This window comes from Sus scrofa, chromosome 15 (genome assembly GCF_000003025.6).
Source record: "Sus scrofa isolate TJ Tabasco breed Duroc chromosome 15, Sscrofa11.1, whole genome shotgun sequence".
Classification (NCBI taxonomy): Eukaryota; Metazoa; Chordata; class Mammalia; order Artiodactyla; family Suidae; genus Sus; species Sus scrofa.
This window is the reverse complement of record NC_010457.5, coordinates 54,897,752-54,914,712: the sequence shown is the minus strand read 5'-3', so window position 1 is coordinate 54,914,712 and position 16,961 is coordinate 54,897,752. Positions and strand designations below refer to the sequence as shown.

The 16,961-nt window shown below is 43.4% G+C and overlaps 1 protein-coding gene across 1 annotated transcript; it reads right to left on the bottom strand.

Moving 5' to 3' along the window:
• On the bottom strand, positions 3,464-12,200 carry MBOAT4 (membrane bound O-acyltransferase domain containing 4). Its single transcript, NM_001190423.1, is given in 5 exon segments — positions 3,464-4,455; positions 4,458-4,783; positions 4,786-5,060; positions 7,970-8,194; positions 12,012-12,200. Coding segments are annotated over 5 exon segments (1,302 nt in total). The 5' UTR covers positions 12,131-12,200; the 3' UTR covers positions 3,464-4,098.

Below are 16,961 nucleotides of genomic sequence, written 5' to 3'. Positions count from 1 at the left end.
GGATGAATCTGAAGTGTACAGTTTGAAAGATTTTCATAATTGGGGAACCATGTAGCCAGCTCCCCACAAGTGACTCTATAAAAATTCATTTTTAATGGCCCTATAACAGTCCCTCATAATTTGAGGGACTTAAATTATTCTCTTGTTGAATCTTTTTTCCATAATAAATAATGCTACAATGATTAAACTTTTCCAGCAATTTATGACACTACTATCCCACTTGCCTCTCTGGGTGGATTCTAAGGATTGCCATTTCTTTTTTACCTTCCCCCCCCCCCCAGGGCCTCACCTGCAGCATATGGAGGTTCCCAAGCTAGGGGTCTAACTGGAGCTGTTGCTGCTGGCCTACACCACAGCCACAGCAATGCAGCATCCAAGCCGTGTCTGTGACCTACACCACAGCACAAGGAAATGCTGGGTCCTTAACACACTGAGCAAGGGCAGGGATCAAACCTGCAACCTCATGGTTCCTAGTCATATTCGTTTCTGCTGAGCCACAACAAGAACTCCCTAAGGATTGCTATTTCAGTGCTTGTGATGATCTTAGAGTCTTAACACTCTCTTGGCTAGTTACTGTTTCCTCTTTGTCCCCAACCCTGGAAACCCCATTTGTCCGCATTGTCTCCTCTGAGCTATTGGGTGTAGTGAGAGAAAGTGTAGATTAAGACCACAACACATTCATGCCACCTGTTCAAGGCCCTTGCTGCTTGTTGTGCTGTTTTCTATGTGTTAAGATTGGGGGCTGTTTCTTTGCTCTAATGTTAGTGAGTGATAACTGCCATAACTTTTTTTCCATTGCACCCACAGCATGTAGAACTTCCCATACCAGGGATTGAACCTATGCCACAGCCGTGACCTGAGCCACAGCAGTGACAATGCTGGATCCTTAACCCACTGAGCCATCAGCGAACTCCAAAATAACTTTCCAAGTGATCCATAACTTCTTAGTATTATCTTTGTCAGGTTAAAGATTAAAAGCTTTCTTGCGTTTTTATATTTTGAGGATGAATATAATTGGTTTTAGAAGTTTAGATACTTGTACATTGCTTCATGTGATGGCATAGATGTAATCCTGGGGTTAGCAGATGATTTTAAGCAGTACACAAATGCTTCTCATTTAAAGAAATAACGTGTTTCTTTTAGTGAGCCTCAGAACAAAATATAATTAGTACACAAAAGCCAATTTTCACCAATGCTACTGCTTAGAAAGAGGGCATATTTTTAAAATAAGGTGAGTTAGGAGTTCCCGTTGTGGCTCAGTGGGTTAAGAACCCGACTAGTATCTGTGAGGATGAGAGTTAGATCCCTAACCTCACTCAGTGGGTTAAAGGATCTACGTTGCTGCAAGCTGTGGTGTGGGTAACAGATGCAGCGTGGATCCTGAGATGCTGTGGCTATGGTGTAGGCCAGCAGCTGCAACTCCAGTTTGACCCCTAGCCTGGGAACTTCCATATGCCATGGGTGCAGCCCTAAAAAGGAAGAAAAAAAAATAAAGTGAGGTGAGTTAAAGTTAAAGAAAAAAGTAAGTTATATCATCATCCAGGTGATCCACTGATGTAGTAGTACTGGGGAAATGCTAGTTACAATGATATTGGAGTCCCCTGTGGCCTAGAGGCTCAATATTCAGCATTGTCATTGCTGTGGCTTGGGTTCAATACCTGGTTCTGGAACTTTGGAGTTCCCGTCGTGGCACAGTGGTTAAGGAATCCGACTAGGAACCATGAGGTTGCGGGTTCGGTCCCTGCCCTTGCTCAGTGGGTTAATGATCCGGCATTGCCGTGAGCTGTGGTGTAGGTTGCAGACGCGGCTCGGATCCCACGTTGCTGTGGCTCTGGCGTAGGCCAGTAGCTACAGCTCTGATTAGACCCCTAGCCTGGGAACCTCCATATGCCATGGGAGCGGCCAAGAAATAGCAAAAAGACAAAAAAAAAAAAAAAAGATATTGCTTCACTGTAACTTGGGAGTCCTACATCTTTCTCTTGGTGTATTTTAAATCCTAACAGAGGAAGTTATTTAGGATATGCCAAGAAAAAGGACCAGACCCTCAAGGCTGTACCAAAACAATGTTTACTTTTGTTACTGATCTCTTTGTGGGACATATTTCATGAGTCAGTTTTGCAATTAGCAGTGATGTAAGTGGTTATTTAGTCTTCACTGGATTTTTGGTTTAACATATCTCTGATGTAATATCAACCTTTCCATTTTTTAACCAAGTTTTTCCAATTACCTGTAGAGAGGGATGAGTCTCTAGATCATGTGAAAAATCAGTATGATAATATGATTTATGTTTTGTTTTGTTGTTGGTTTTGTCTTGCTAAATTCATATTCCAGGACCAAGTGGACCTATTGGACACTCAATTTTTGGATGTCCACATACAGATCTTCCTCCACTGATAATAGGGTTCCACCCTGATAAACCCATCATAAGCTGAAAATGCATTTAACACACCTAACCTACAGAACATCATAACCTAGCCTACATTAAACATGCTCAGAACACTTAACATTAGCCTACAGTTGGGCAAAATCATCTAACACAATGTCTCTTTGTATTAATGTGTTGAATATCTCATGTAATTGATTGAATACTGTACTGAAAGTGGATGTTGTCTGAGTCCAGAATGGTTGGAAGTGTATCAGTTCTTTACTCCTGTGATCACGTGACTGACTCAGAGCTGCGGCTGCCCTGCCCCAGCATCACTAGGGAGCATTGTATCATAAATTGCCATCCAGGAAAAGATGACAATTCAAAATTCAAAGAAGTATGGCTCCTACTGAATGATATTGCTTTTGCAGTACTGTAAAGTCGAAAAGTCGTAACTCAGGAGTTCCCGTCGTGGCGCAGTGGTTAACGAATCCGACTAGGAACCATGAGGTTGCGGGTTCGGTCCCTGCCCTTGCTCAGTGGGTTAACGATCCGGCGTTGCCGTGAGCTGTGGTGTAGGTTGCAGACGCGGCTCGGATCCCGAGTTGCTGTGGCTCTGGCGTAGGCCGGTGGCTACAGCTCCGATTCAACCCCTAGCCTGGGAACCTCCATATGCCGCGGGAGCGGCCCAAGAAATAGCAACAACAACAACAGCAATAACAACAACAACAAAAAAGACAAACAAAAAAAAAAGAAAAGTCGTAACTCAAACCATCAGGGGGTTTCAGTGGTTAAGGATCCAGTGTTGTCACTGCTGTGGCTCGGGTTCGTCCCTGGCCTGGGAACTTCCACATGCTGCGGGCACGGCCAAAAAAAAAAATCTTAAGTTGGAAATCATCTGTATATACGATTTCCCATTTGGTTTGCAGTGCCGAATGTTTTTATGTATCATATTAAACCTAAACTTTACTTCCACACCTAAACCCTAAACTGTAAACCTAAGGGAGGAAATCATGTCTTTCTCTTTTCTCAATCCGTAGTAACATTATTAATAGCTTATTAAAGTAGATACGCAAATCCCTATGCCAAGGCATCAGGTATAGACATTCAATACTTTTATTTATTTATTTATTTATTTATTTATTTTTGTCTTTTTGCCTTTTCTAGGGCCCCTCCCAGGGCATATGGAGGTTCTCAGGCTAGGGGTCTAATCAGAGCTGTTGCTGCTGGCTGTGTCTGTGACCCACACCACAGCTCATGGCAACGCTGTATCCTTAACCCACTGATCGAGGCCAGGTATCAAACCCTTAACTTCATGGTTCCTAGTCGGATTCATTTCTGCTGGCACTTTCAATACTTAAACACTTTTATTATGGAAAGGCTCAAGCACATGCATCTTCAAGGCACCATCTAGCACTTTCTTTTTTGTGTGTATGTGTGTCTGTCTTTTTGTCCTTTTAGGGCCATACCCACGGCATAGGGAGGTTCCCAGGCTAGGAGTTGAATCGGAGCTGTAGCCACCAGCCTACACCAGAGCCAGAGCAACGCCAGATCCGAGCCACATCTGTGACCTACACCACAGCTCACGGCAACACTGGATCTTTAACCTTAACCCACTGAGCAAGGCCAGGGATCGAACCCTCAACCTCATGGTTCCTAGTCGGATTCATTTCTGCTGGCACTTTCTAAAGTCTGTTTCAATAGGTGTATAAGGTGAAGGCTGGGGAAAGATGTCAGTTACATTTATGCTTTCTCTTTGCTAATAGAAAAAACAAAATACAGTACACCATGGGGAAGACACTGTTGTAAGAATTACACAGCAACCAGAGAGAGGAGAGACTCCTGGCCTCCACAGCCAGTATTATGTAGGCAATGATGAGCTGTGTGTGGGCCCAGGTGAGAGTTCTGTAGAGCAGCCACATCAGCTGGGACCTGATGGATACCTTGGCAAAGGTGTGGATCAGGTAATCGGCTTTCACCATCACAGCCCAGCAGAGGAAACCAAACACTTGCCCTGGGTGGAGTCCGTGCCACCAGGCGGAGAAGACGAATGTCTGCAACAAGGGCCAGGTCCTGCCCTGCTGGAAAACAGGCGCCGGAGCCACTGTGCTGTGCTGTGGTTCCACTTTCTGGTGAATAGGGATAGCTTGTGGGTGGTTTCCAGCGTCCAAATGTCTGCATCAGGGACAAAACTTTCCTCACCGGTGCTCCCACCAAACCCAGAACCAAAGCCCGCTGCTTGGAGGAGGGACTCATCCAGGATCCAGTGGGAATAGTAGGTGAGTTTGAAGAGCCCAGCCATGGACCACATGACATAGACGCATTGCAGGTGCCGACAATCAGTCAATCCAGCCCCTACGCTCACCGCCCACCTCATGGCCACCTTCAGACACTCTAGTCCCAGAATCTGCAGCCCCTGCAGGTCAGAGCCCAGAGAGAGTGCCTGGGATCCCAACTCCTGGGCCCTTGAACACGAGACTGAAATCTCTGGAAGGAACACAGAGGGCCTCCAAGAAGAGCAGGGAAAAAGAGCAAGTAGCTGCAATAGGGCAGTGCCTTCCACAGACGCTTAGGCAGAGAACTCTCGCTTCCTACAGCTTCCGATGCCACCTCCACTTTGCCCTCAAAAATGTCCAGGGAGAGGGATGTGACCCTCTGGGTCAAGAGCATGAGGGAAGAAAGAGTGATGCAGAACCTGAAAGAGATTCATTTTGTTGTTTTTAATTTTGGCCACCCCATGGCATGTGGGGCTCCTGGGCAAGGGATCAGATCCAAACTGTAGACGCTGCAGCAACGCCAGATCCTTAACCCACCATGACAGGCTCGGATCAAACCCATGTCCCAGGGCTCCCAAGACACCATCTATCGTTTTGTGCCACAGAGGAAGCTCAGAGATTTTGTTTTTTAATGTAAAAAAAAAAATTCCACATTCAGGATTTCCTGCTGTGGCACAGTGGGTTAAGAATGCAACAGCAGCGGCTTGGGTCACTGCAGAGGCGAGGGTTCAATCCCCCACCCAGCACAGTGGGTTAAAGGATTCAGTATAGGTCGCAGCTATAGCTCAGATTCAGTCCTTGGCCCGGGAACTTCCATATGGTACAGGTGTGACCATTAAATAAACAAATGAACAAACCAAAAACTCCATGTTTATCTCCTTCCAATCTCTCACACAAGACCCACGGCAAACAGGTAGCTCTAAACAATTACTGCCAATTTCATGGCTTGCCGTGCCCCCGCAAAGATTCTTGGGTTAATTCAGAACCACAAGCTCCTCTGAGCAGGATGGAAAGCTAAATGGGGAAATGAATCCTTACTCAGAGAGTCAAATAGAATAATGACAAGGAATATTGTGGTGAAATATTGATTATAGTATTTCTAGGAATAGCTTATAAAGCTTAGGATCAGGGGTCTGGGTGAAAATTGTCATAGAAGAAATGAAACTTTAGTTGTGTTTCATCTTAGTTCTTCCTACAGAGATTATAGGGAGTTGAAGATTTGGAATGTGAACCAGTCTCTGACTGTGAGATTCTGCAGGCTCTGGGACTGGGCCTGAGGAATAGTGAGTCAGGCTAGAAGTTCAGGGGTATGCTGAGTCTTAGCAAGTTGAGGTGTGTTCTTAACTAGTCACCCGAGCTGTTCCAGCCTCACCATCACCGAGTACAGAAGGTCCTCTTGGCAAGATTATCATGGAGAAAATTAATGAAAATTGTAGAGTGACACACTCTACACTCAGAAATATTGTCCCACGGGAAGAAAATGGCACTGGTTCCTAACCACTGCTGTTTCTATCTGTGGTGTCTGAGAACTTAACGACAACTGACCCCCTTATTTGACTTATCCTAATAGTCAGCAAAGTTGCCGACAAACGCCACCAATCCCTGTTCACTCACCTTCTGTTAAGGGCTGACTGTGCAGCTCCCCCCCACCCCATTCATATGTTGGAAGTCCTAACTTGCCATACCTCCGAATGTGACTTTTTTGGAGATGAGTCTTTAAAGATTAAAGTAAAACGAGGTCTTGAGGATTGGGCCCTAATCCAAAATGACCGGTTTCCTTGTAAGAAGAGATCAGGGAGTTCCCATTGTGACTCAGGGGTAATGAACCCAATTAGTATCCATGAAGACCTAGGTTCAATCCCTGGTCTCGCTCAGTGGGTTAAGGATCCGGTGTTGCCGTGAACTGTGGTGTAGGTCACAGACACAGCTCAGATCTGGCATTGTTGTGGCTGTGGCGTAGGCCGGCAGCTACAGCTCTGATTCAACTCCTAGCCTGGGAAATTTTATATGCCTCAGGTGCAGCTCTGAAAAAAAAGAGAGAGCGAGATCAGGACACACACACACAGAGGGACAACCATGTGAAAGCACAGGGAGAAGAAGGCACCTACAAGCCAAGGAGAAGGGCCTCAGGAGAAGCCGAACCTGAGAACACCTTGACCTTGGACTTCCAGCCTCCAGAGGAAATAAACGTGTGTTATTGAAGCCAACTGTGTCTGAGTATTTTGTATGAGAGCCAGAGCAATGTAATGCATCTTCCCAACTCAGCTCTGGCTCGGTCTCCCTCCCATCCAGCCAGATCCTGTTCTACTTGCTTCTCCAGCCCCTATCATGTCCGACTTCCTCCTGAAATCCTAAGTCAGTACTGTCCACTCACTACCCACCCACCATCTTGTCTTTTCTTCAGAGAAGCAGGCCCTGTAGTCTTTGGTGAAAAGAGTCAGAACAAAGGAAAGGAAAGGGTGTGGGAGGATGGCAAAAGGAGGAACCAGTGGCAGCTGGAATCAGAGAAGTGACAGTCCTGGACAGGGCATGGCTCCAGTTCACTGAGCGACCATGGAGCCAGACCAGCGGTGGTAGCAGAGGGCACAGCACACCTCAGGATGACGGAGGTACTTGTTTCCCTCTAATCTTGGTGAGCTCACTGATCCAGAAAATACATTCCCTAGATTCTATTTAGCATCTGATTTTTTTTTTCCTGGATTGGGTGACCTCTTTTTCGAGGTTGGAATAGCTGAGTCTCAATGAAAGTTAAACTCTTGCAAAGCAGGTGCTGTGGGAAGGCAGCAAAGGTTTACAGTATATTTAAATCTTCCCTGTCCTGTGACAAGGGAGGGGAGGCTGCTAGCAATGTGTCTGAACCACCCACACTAAGGCATGTGTCCTGTGCTTAGTCACCTCCAGGCTGGCCTCATCTGTAGGCCTCAGGACTCCTGGTCCCCACCCCCTTTTTCTGGCACAGTGACAATTACAATAATGCCAGGCAATGTGCCACACAGGCAGCACATAGTAGTCATTAGGATGTTAGTTGCATAATTACACTTGTATTCATTACCTATAACATAAGAGGCTTGCAAGATAGGTATTGTTCTCCCCCCAAAACACACACATGCGCGCACACACACACACACACACACACACACACACACATCCTTTATTTCAGAAAAACACACCGAGGCTGAGAGAGGTTGAGTGACTCACTCAAGATCACACTGCTGAGATGTGGAAGAAATCGGATTCAAACTCAACACCCAGGTGCTCTCCACCTCCGCCCAGGTGCAAGCAAACCCCTGGCGTGCTGGGTCCCAGCACAAGAACCGGGCCGCTTTACCTTGTGGAAGGAGATTCTTGCAGATAATACTCCGTGTAGTGCAGTCCCAGATGGCACAGCGTCTGCCAGCTCATCTGAAAGAGGAAGGTCGGCCTGTGGACGTGCCGGGGGCCGAGCGAGTGGATCAGGACCACGGCGCCCAGAGCCGGGACGAAGACCAGCACAGCGAAAGCACCCATGGCGGCCACGGCCAGTGCGCCCCCTCCCGCCAGGAGGAAGAGGTACCTGAAACACAGGGCACCCGGCACAGCGACACCTAAGTCACTCCAGATGGCAATTCACCCGGGGAAACCAATGGAGGTGGGCCGCACCCACCCTCCTTCAAGAGTCACCCTGTTGTCACTCTGGTGCCTTCCTTGTGTTCTTCTGAAGGAGAGAAACGTGGGGGGAAGAGCCAGAGTCGATTTGTAAACCACTTCCTCTGGAGACAAATCTTGACAACACCGGGCACCCCTCTTTGACACCTGCTCCCCACGATCCTGTGGGACAGGTCCAGAATGTTTCCCATTAGGGCCACCCCCGGCCAGGTACCCGCTACCGCTCCACAAAAATGACGGGGATGGAGGCATCACCATGTCCAGGTGAGGCTCTTCCTCTTCACAGGGTGGCACTGCCCTGGGCCTTAGAGGTGGGGGCGGGGGGCTCAGTACCTCCCTTTGATAACTATTTGCAAATTCAATTACAGCCCCTCTAACTGTATTGTTTAACAATCTGTACCTCAGGAAGGGGGTTCTTCAGGGTGCAGCTTCAGGAGGGACACACATAGAGCGGTGAGGAAGAAAGGGAACACCAACCTAGCCCACCAGATCAGCTGAAACAACTCTGGGAATCAACAAGGTGACAGATGTCACAGCCAGATCTCCCTCACATCCTATTTAGTAATTTTTGACAAATGCATACATAGTTTAGCCTACTCTCCTAATTAATACAAATAAAATCATATAATATGTGCTTTGAATAAAGCTATCATTAGTATAATATTTTGGGGGGTTTTAAATAAATTTTATTGGAGGATAGTTGACTTAGAAAGTTGTGTCAATTTCAGGTGTACAGCAAAGTAAATCAGTTATACATATATCCATTCCTGTTCAGATTCTTTTCTCATATAGATTATTACACAGTATTGAGTAGATTACCCTGTGCTATATGGTAGGTCCTTGAGTATAATATTTTGTTTTGTTTCCTTTTTCTGGCCACACCTGCAGCATATGGAAGTTCTCAGTCTAGGGGTAGAATCAGAGCTGCGCCTGCTGCTTACATCACTGTTTGAGGCAACGATGGATCCTTAACCCACCGAGTGAGGCTAGGGGTCAAACCCACATCCTCACAGAGACAATGTTGGGTCTTTAACCCAATGAGCCACAATGGGAACCCCCATGGTTTTTTTTTTAATTTATTGAAGTATAGTTGATACATAGTGCTTCAAATATACAGCAAAATGACTCAGTTATGTATATATGTATATATATATTCTTTTTCAGATTCTTATCTATTATAGGTTATTATAAGATATTGAATATAGTTCCTTGTGGTATACAGCAGGCCCTTGTTGTTTATTATATATATAATAGTGTATATGTGTTAATCCCAAACTCCTAATTTATCTCTAACCCCCTCATCCCCTTTAGTAACCGTAAGTTTGTTTTCTATGTCTCTGAGTCTATTTCTGTTTTGTAAATAAGTTCTTCATATTATTTTTTAAGTTTCCACATATAAGGAATATCATATGATATTTGTCTTTACATCTGCCCTTAATTCTCTTTATTGCCCTTTAAGACCTCATGATTTAGCACTTTCTGTAATGCTGGAAATACCCACATCAATGAAGTGGTTTGGGGAATGTGTCTCCTTTGGAAGCCAGTGAATCTGCAAAGGCCCCAAAGATCCCACATTATTAGGACTTGGCTCCTCTTTCCATGTGTGAAGATGTGTTTGCTTTTTCCTTTTAATTGGTACCTAATTAATACATCTGAACAAAGAGGTCAGGAAAAAAAAATTGTGAAACAGGGACTGAGTGGTCCAGGACAGGAAAAGTGAATCAAAGAGGAATTTCTCAGGAGATCCCTGGTGGTTCAGCGGGCTAAGGCTCCAGTGTTTTCACTACCATGGCTCTGGTCACTGCTGTGGCACAGGTTCAATGCATATGCCATGGTGTGGCCAAAAAAGAAAGAAAAAAAAAAAAGAGGAATCCTCTATATCACAGCTTCTTGGTGCTGATGCACATGCTTTGCAAGAATTTCTTTCTTTCTTGAGGGAGATGGTAGGTGTCTGGGTGTGAGAAATTCTATTCCACAGGCCCTGCAGTTTCCTGAGCTGCATTTTGAACCTATGCTTAGGAGTGAATCCTCCCCCACCCGCCCTGATAAACACTGTGGCCCAAGCCTTCGCCTCCCTGCCATCGTAAAATAAGGGAAAATGTTTATTCTTTATACCGCAGAAGTGAAACATGAAACAGTACTCTTCCCGGAAGTAACTGTCCTGAAATCTGTAAACATTAAAATGTGCACATATGGACAGTGCAGAATGCATGATTCTTTTTAAGTGCTTATTTTATTCTGGGTATTATGCTAATAACCCCTTTATAAGAAACATCTTTGTTTAAGTCTTAAAATAATCCCATGAGGTAGGCATTATTATTTCCATTTTATTTATTTTACAGATAAACTCAGTTTATTCACATACACAAAGGACACCCAGGCAGTGAGGGGGGTGTCATGACTCACCAGGTGACTCCAAAGCCAGCAATCTTAACCTACAGGATTAACCCTTATTTTTTGCATTCATTTTGCATGAGTCTGATTCCCCCCCCCCCTGCACCTGGGCATAGAGATTGAACCCATACCATAGCAGTGAGCCAGCCACTGAGGTGAACACCAGATCCTTGACCCTCTGAACCACAAGGGTACTCCTAGTGTTTGTGATTCTTTATCAATAGGAAACTTTTTTTTTTTTTTTGTCTTTTTGCTATTTCTTTGGGCCGCTCCCCCGGCATATGGAGGTTCCCAGGCTAGGGGTCGAATCAGAGCTGTAGCCACCGGCCTACGCCAGAGCCACAGCAACGTGGGATCCGAGCCTCGTCTGCCACCTACACCACAGCTCACGGCAACGCCGGATCGTTAACCCACTGAGCAAGGGCAGGGACCCGCAACCTCATGGTTCCTAGTCGATTCGTTAACCACTGCGCCACGACGGGAACTCCTTTTTTTTTTTTTTTTTTTTTTTTTTTAACAACTGCTTCCCTCATCTCCCAAACAAAGGTAAGGGTCTGTCAAAGAGTGTGAACATGTAATAACCTACCGTAGTTTATCAAACTCAGCCATCCTGATTGCTACAGACAGCTAGATTTTATTTAAGAATCCCCGATATATACAAATCCTAATTTCAAAAATAAGTGAATTATTAGGAGGTAGAACTTTGGCAATAGATTTTTCACCTTACAAAAATATTCCAATAAAGCTTTTTTTTAAAAAAAAATAGGGACTACCTCTGGTGTATTGAGTTTAGTAGCTATAAAAAAATTATTTCAATCAAGTTAATCAAATCTCTAGTGACAATAATAATTGGAGCCCAGGTTGAGATATAGCTAACCTAGAAAAATTTGTTTTGACTTGTTTCATTTCTCTGAGAAATCATACAAAGGCGTTTAAAAAAAATCACATAGTTTTATATTTAATAAAATTTATTTTTATTGAAAATGATAGAATTCTTCAGAAACATCTGGGGCATATGGATGTACCCATTTGGGGAATACCTGTACCATCTCAACATACATCTCTCCCCAGTTTATTTTCAACCTTTTCCCACTTAATGTGGACCTGTGCAACTCTGGCTGGGTCAATCCAGACATGATGTCAAGTTCTAGTTCTGATTCACTCTATTGGACATATTTCTGTTCAAGCAATCAATCATCAGTGGCAGTGGTGATAACTTAAAAACAACCAGTGTAGTTAATATTTAATATTCACATCTGCACTCCAATCTGGGCTTTTTGATCTACTCCAGTATTCACAGACATAAGAGCAAAATTAGCCATCAGACCTACCTGGCACGAGTGGAAAATGAATCCGTAATGCAGAGATAATTAAACAGAAGTGCAAAAGGAAAAGCAGCCCCTTGATAAAATAATACAGGATGGAGAAAGAACAGCTGAAGCCAATCCATCAGGAACTGGAACAAAAGATATTGTACTTTCCAGAGTCCTTAGCTGGTGCTGTCCTGGAAGAGATGCCCCAAGCGGGCTGTCTTTGATCTTTTTATATGGTTTAGGATGGCCTAGGTGAGCAAAAGGCAAACAAGAACACTGGAGATAAGCAGTGTAAAAGTTGGCCTTCTGACAAAAGGAACTCACTATAGAGACCAAAACGCATTTGGGGTTCTATTGCTTAATGACGTGTAGGAAAAGCGTTGCTTTCAGAAGTTTTGATTTTGCTCACATACTGCAGTATTTGCCTTTCCAGTCATCTGACTGTCATATTTTCTTCACTAAGTTAACAGAAAATCTCATTTTCTCATTGTGGGCTGTCAACATGCTGGATTGGGGACAGGGAGCAAGATCCTGAACTGTGAGGCAGGGAGACCCAACCATTCCCTCCTTAGGCTCTGTCTGTTATTTCCTTATCCCCTTTCTTTCTTTCTCTTCTTTTCTTTTTCTTTTTCTTTTTTTTCCCATAGTATCGTTCCCACCCCTTATAGATCTATTTCTCAGTTCTTTTACTGCCCATCTGCTTGCTCTAATGTGAGCTCTACAAGGGAGGAATTTTGTTTTGGGGCTTTTTGGTTTGTTTTTTCTAAAGTATTATTGAAGTATAATTTATTTACACTGTTGTGCTAATTTCTGCTGTACAACAAAGTGATTCAGTTAGACATAGGAAATTTTTTTTAAATTGCTATATTCCCTGCACATAGAACAGTGCTGGGTACATGTGATGTACTCAATAATGACTTGTTAAAATTCAAAGGTTTTGGAGTTCCCTGGTGGCCTAGTGGGTTAAGGATCTAGCATTGTCACTGCTGTGGCACAGGTTAGATCCCTGGCCCAGGAACTGCCACAGGTTGTGGGTTTGGCAAAAAAAAAATTTTTTTTCCAAAAGGTTTTAAGGAAGCAAAAATGTGAAGAGGAACATTTAAAAAGAAGCTTTTCTTTGGGGTGTGGACAAGAAAGGCCAAAGACACTGCTTAAAGGCAAGACAAGAATAAAAGTCCATCTCTTGGCTGGTAGAGATTTATCCACTGAGCCCAGAGCATTACAGGCTGTCCTAGACCAGCCATTTTTCATCTCTGAGCAAGCATGCAAGAGCAAGCTGCCTTAAATAAGGGATGGAAGAGGACAGCCTGATGTAAAAGCATCTTAAGGGCAAGGACCACCTGCTAGTGACAGAGAGCTCTACACAGCAGAAGAAACATGAAAGGAAGCCTCCTGGTAGCTGGGAAACTCTGAGCAAAACACTTCACCTCTCTGATTTTGAATGCCTTCATCTTAAAATTAGACATGGAGTTCCTGCTATGGTGCAGTGGGTTAAGAATCCGACTGCCTCGGCTTAGGTTGCTGTGGAGGGCAGGTTCAATCCCCTGGGAGCAGTAGGTTAAGGATCCAGCATTGTCGAAGCCATTAAAAAAAAAAAAAAAAAAAAGATGTAATAGGAGTTCCCTGGTAACTCAGTGTTAAGGATCCAGCATTGTCACTGCTGTAAAACAGGTTCAATCCCCATCCTAGGAACATCCACATGCCATGTATGACACCAAAAAAAAAAAAAAAAAAGGATATAATAATGCCTATTATTCAGTAGAATTGTTCTGTTGTCATCAACAGAATTGTTATGAAGATTAAATTAAGTTAAAGCCTGGGGGATAAAGCTGATTGGCTGAATGTAGTTGAAGGTAACACAATTGAATAATTAAGATGATGAGCATTACTGGGCTATCATCTTTTTTTTTTTTTGGCTTTTTGCCATTTCTTGGGCCGCTCCCTTGGCATATGGGGGTTCCCAGGCTAGGGGTCGAATTGGAGCTGTCGCCACCGGCCTACGCCACAGCCACAGCAACGTAGGATCCAAGCCGCATCTGCAACCTACACCACAGCTCACAGCAACACCAGATCCTTAACCCACTGAGCAAGGCCAGGGACCGAACCCACAACCTCATAGTTCCTAGTCAGATTCGTTAACCACTGAGGCACGACGGGAATTCCTGGGCTACCATTTTAAGACAGACCTGTGCTAAGCATTAGGAATAGAAGGAAGAAGGATGAATAAGACATGGCTCCTGCCCTCAAGTAACTTTGAATCAACTAGGGAGAAGGAAATGGCAGCAAATGCTTTCATTAAAGAACTATAGGTGCAGTATACTACCTGTACACTGTAGTGGCTAAATAAAGAAACAGTCATCCACAGAGACAGGGAATTTTTTTTTGCAAGGGAAGTGGAGAAGGGGGAATGTTTAAATTGGCTCTTGAAGGATGTTTCCAAACAGATGGAGAGTTTATTCCAGGCCACAGGTGGCACAAAGACCTTGAAAACAGTAGAGCAATTACTGGGAGAAAGGGGTTCTCTAAGCAACGAATAAGCTCCCATCATATTAAACTTATTAAAATGCAACCATATTCGGTTTACCACATTAAATAACAGTGGTTTGTAATAATTTCAAAGTAGTGGTGAGAGTAAATGCTATTTTGTAAAATCTGCAACAACTGTGACATGATATAAAATATTTGTGATTTCTAATGGCTTAAATATTAGCTATTGCTAATAATATTGAGCTTTATTATCTACATATATTATCTACATATAAAATTTTTTTTTTCCAAAAGGTTTTAAGGAAGCAAAAATGTGAAGAGGAACATTCCATTGTTTATATGTTTTCTTTATCCATTTACATGTCTCTGGGCACTTTCTGTATCTTGGCTATTGTAAATAACGCTGCACTGAAGAAGGTGGTGCATATATCTTTTTATTTTTATTTTTATTTTTTTCAAAATGTTTTGATATTTAATTTAGCTTCCTGGAAAAGGGATAGTCATTTTTTTTAATAGTTTTTTTTATTTTCCCACTGTACAGCAAGGGGGTCAGGTTATCCTTACATGTATACATTACAATTACATTTTTTCCCCCACCCTTTCTTCTGTTGCAACATGAGTATCTAGACATAGTTCTCAATGCTATTCAGCAGGATTTCCTTGTAAATCTATTCTAAGTTGTGTCTGATAAGCCCAAGCTCCCGATCCCTCCCACTCCCTCCCCCTCCCATCAGGCAGCCACAAGTCTCTTCTCCAAGTCCATGATTTTCTTTTCTGAGGAGATGTTCATTTGTGCGGATATTAGATTCCAGTTATAAGTGATATCATATGGTATTTGTCTTTGTCTTTCTGGCTCATTTCACTCAGAATAAGAGTCTCTAGTTCCATCCATGTTGCTGCAAATGGCATTATGTCGTTCTTTTTTATGGCTGAGTAGTATTCCATTGTGTATATATACCACATCTTCCGAATCCAATCATCTGTCGATGGACATTTGGGTTGTTTTCATGTCTTGGCTATTGTGAATAGTGCTGCAATGAACATGCGGGTGCACGTGTCTCTTTTAAGTAGAGTTTTTTCTGGATAGATGCCCAAGAGTGGGATTGCAGGGTCATATGGAAGTTCTATGCAAAAACTTAAATTCTGAATTTCAGTGAGATGTTAGCGAAAATAAAGATGTAAACTTTTTGCCATCTTAAATAAATAAATAAATAAATGCAACCATAACCTCCATTATATATAGTTGCTAGGTTCAGAAGAACCGAGTTGCACTTAATTTGTTATTAGGGAAAAGGTTTTACTTTTTGTCACTGATTTAAATCTTTATTAATTCCTACTTATACTTTTCTTTTTGCATTTTGGAATCAGCACATTTTATTTTCAGGTCTCATTTTTGGGTTCCCCAAAAGCTGATTAAACCCTAGACACCATAATATTGATGAAATGGTCCTTCTTACAAGCATGCTGTGATGGTAAATTTTGTGTCAACTTAGGCTATCTGCCCAGCATTTTGGTCAAATACCAGTCTAAATGTTGCAGGGAAGGTTTTATTTTATTTCTTGCTTTTTAGGGCCACACCCATGGCATATGGAAGTTCCCAGATTAGGGGTCAAATTGGAGCTACAGCTGCTGGCCTAGCCACAGCCACAGGAGTGCGGGATCCAAGCCTCCGAGCAGTGTTTGCAACCTACACTGCAGCTCAATGCTGGATCCTTAACCCATTTAACCCAGGCCAGGGACTGCAACACTCATTCACATGGATACTGGTTTCTGCTTGCCTCCTGCTCAGCCTGCCACTGGAAACTCTGGTATTTTTTTAGATGAGATTAACATTTAAATCAGTAGACTTTGAGTACAATAGATTACCATCCAAAATATGGGTGTGAACGGAGTTCCCACTGTGGCACAACAGGATCAGGCTCTGGGACACAGGTTTGATCTCTGCCCTGCATAGTGGGTTAAGGATCCAGTGTGTGGCTTAGGTCACAGCTATGTCTATCTGATCCCTGGCCAGGGAACTCAGTAGGCTGTAGGGTGGCCGCCAAAAAAAAAAAAAAAAATTCTATGCGTGAGCCTCATCCAATCAATTGAAGGCCTTAAGAGCAAAAACTGGTTTCCTGCAGAAAGCAATCCTGCCTCAAAGATAGTGTAACATAGAAACCCTGCCTCATTTTCCAACCTGTAGGTTTTGAATTTGAGACTGCAATATCAGCTTTTCCCTGAATTTCCAGCCTGGGTGGGGGTCTGCTTCCATGTAATCATGTGAACCAATTCCTTAAAATAATATGTATGTATATATTACCTCCCAGTGCTTCTGTTTCTCTGGAGAACCTAGTCTATTACCCATGCCATGAAGTGTTTCAAATTAATTTAGACAGATATTGCTTGAAAATGAGTAGGTATTTACATGCTTGGAAACAATAGGGTGTTCTAAATTCATCCATATATTTACTCAACAATTTTTTTTTTGAGTACCAACTA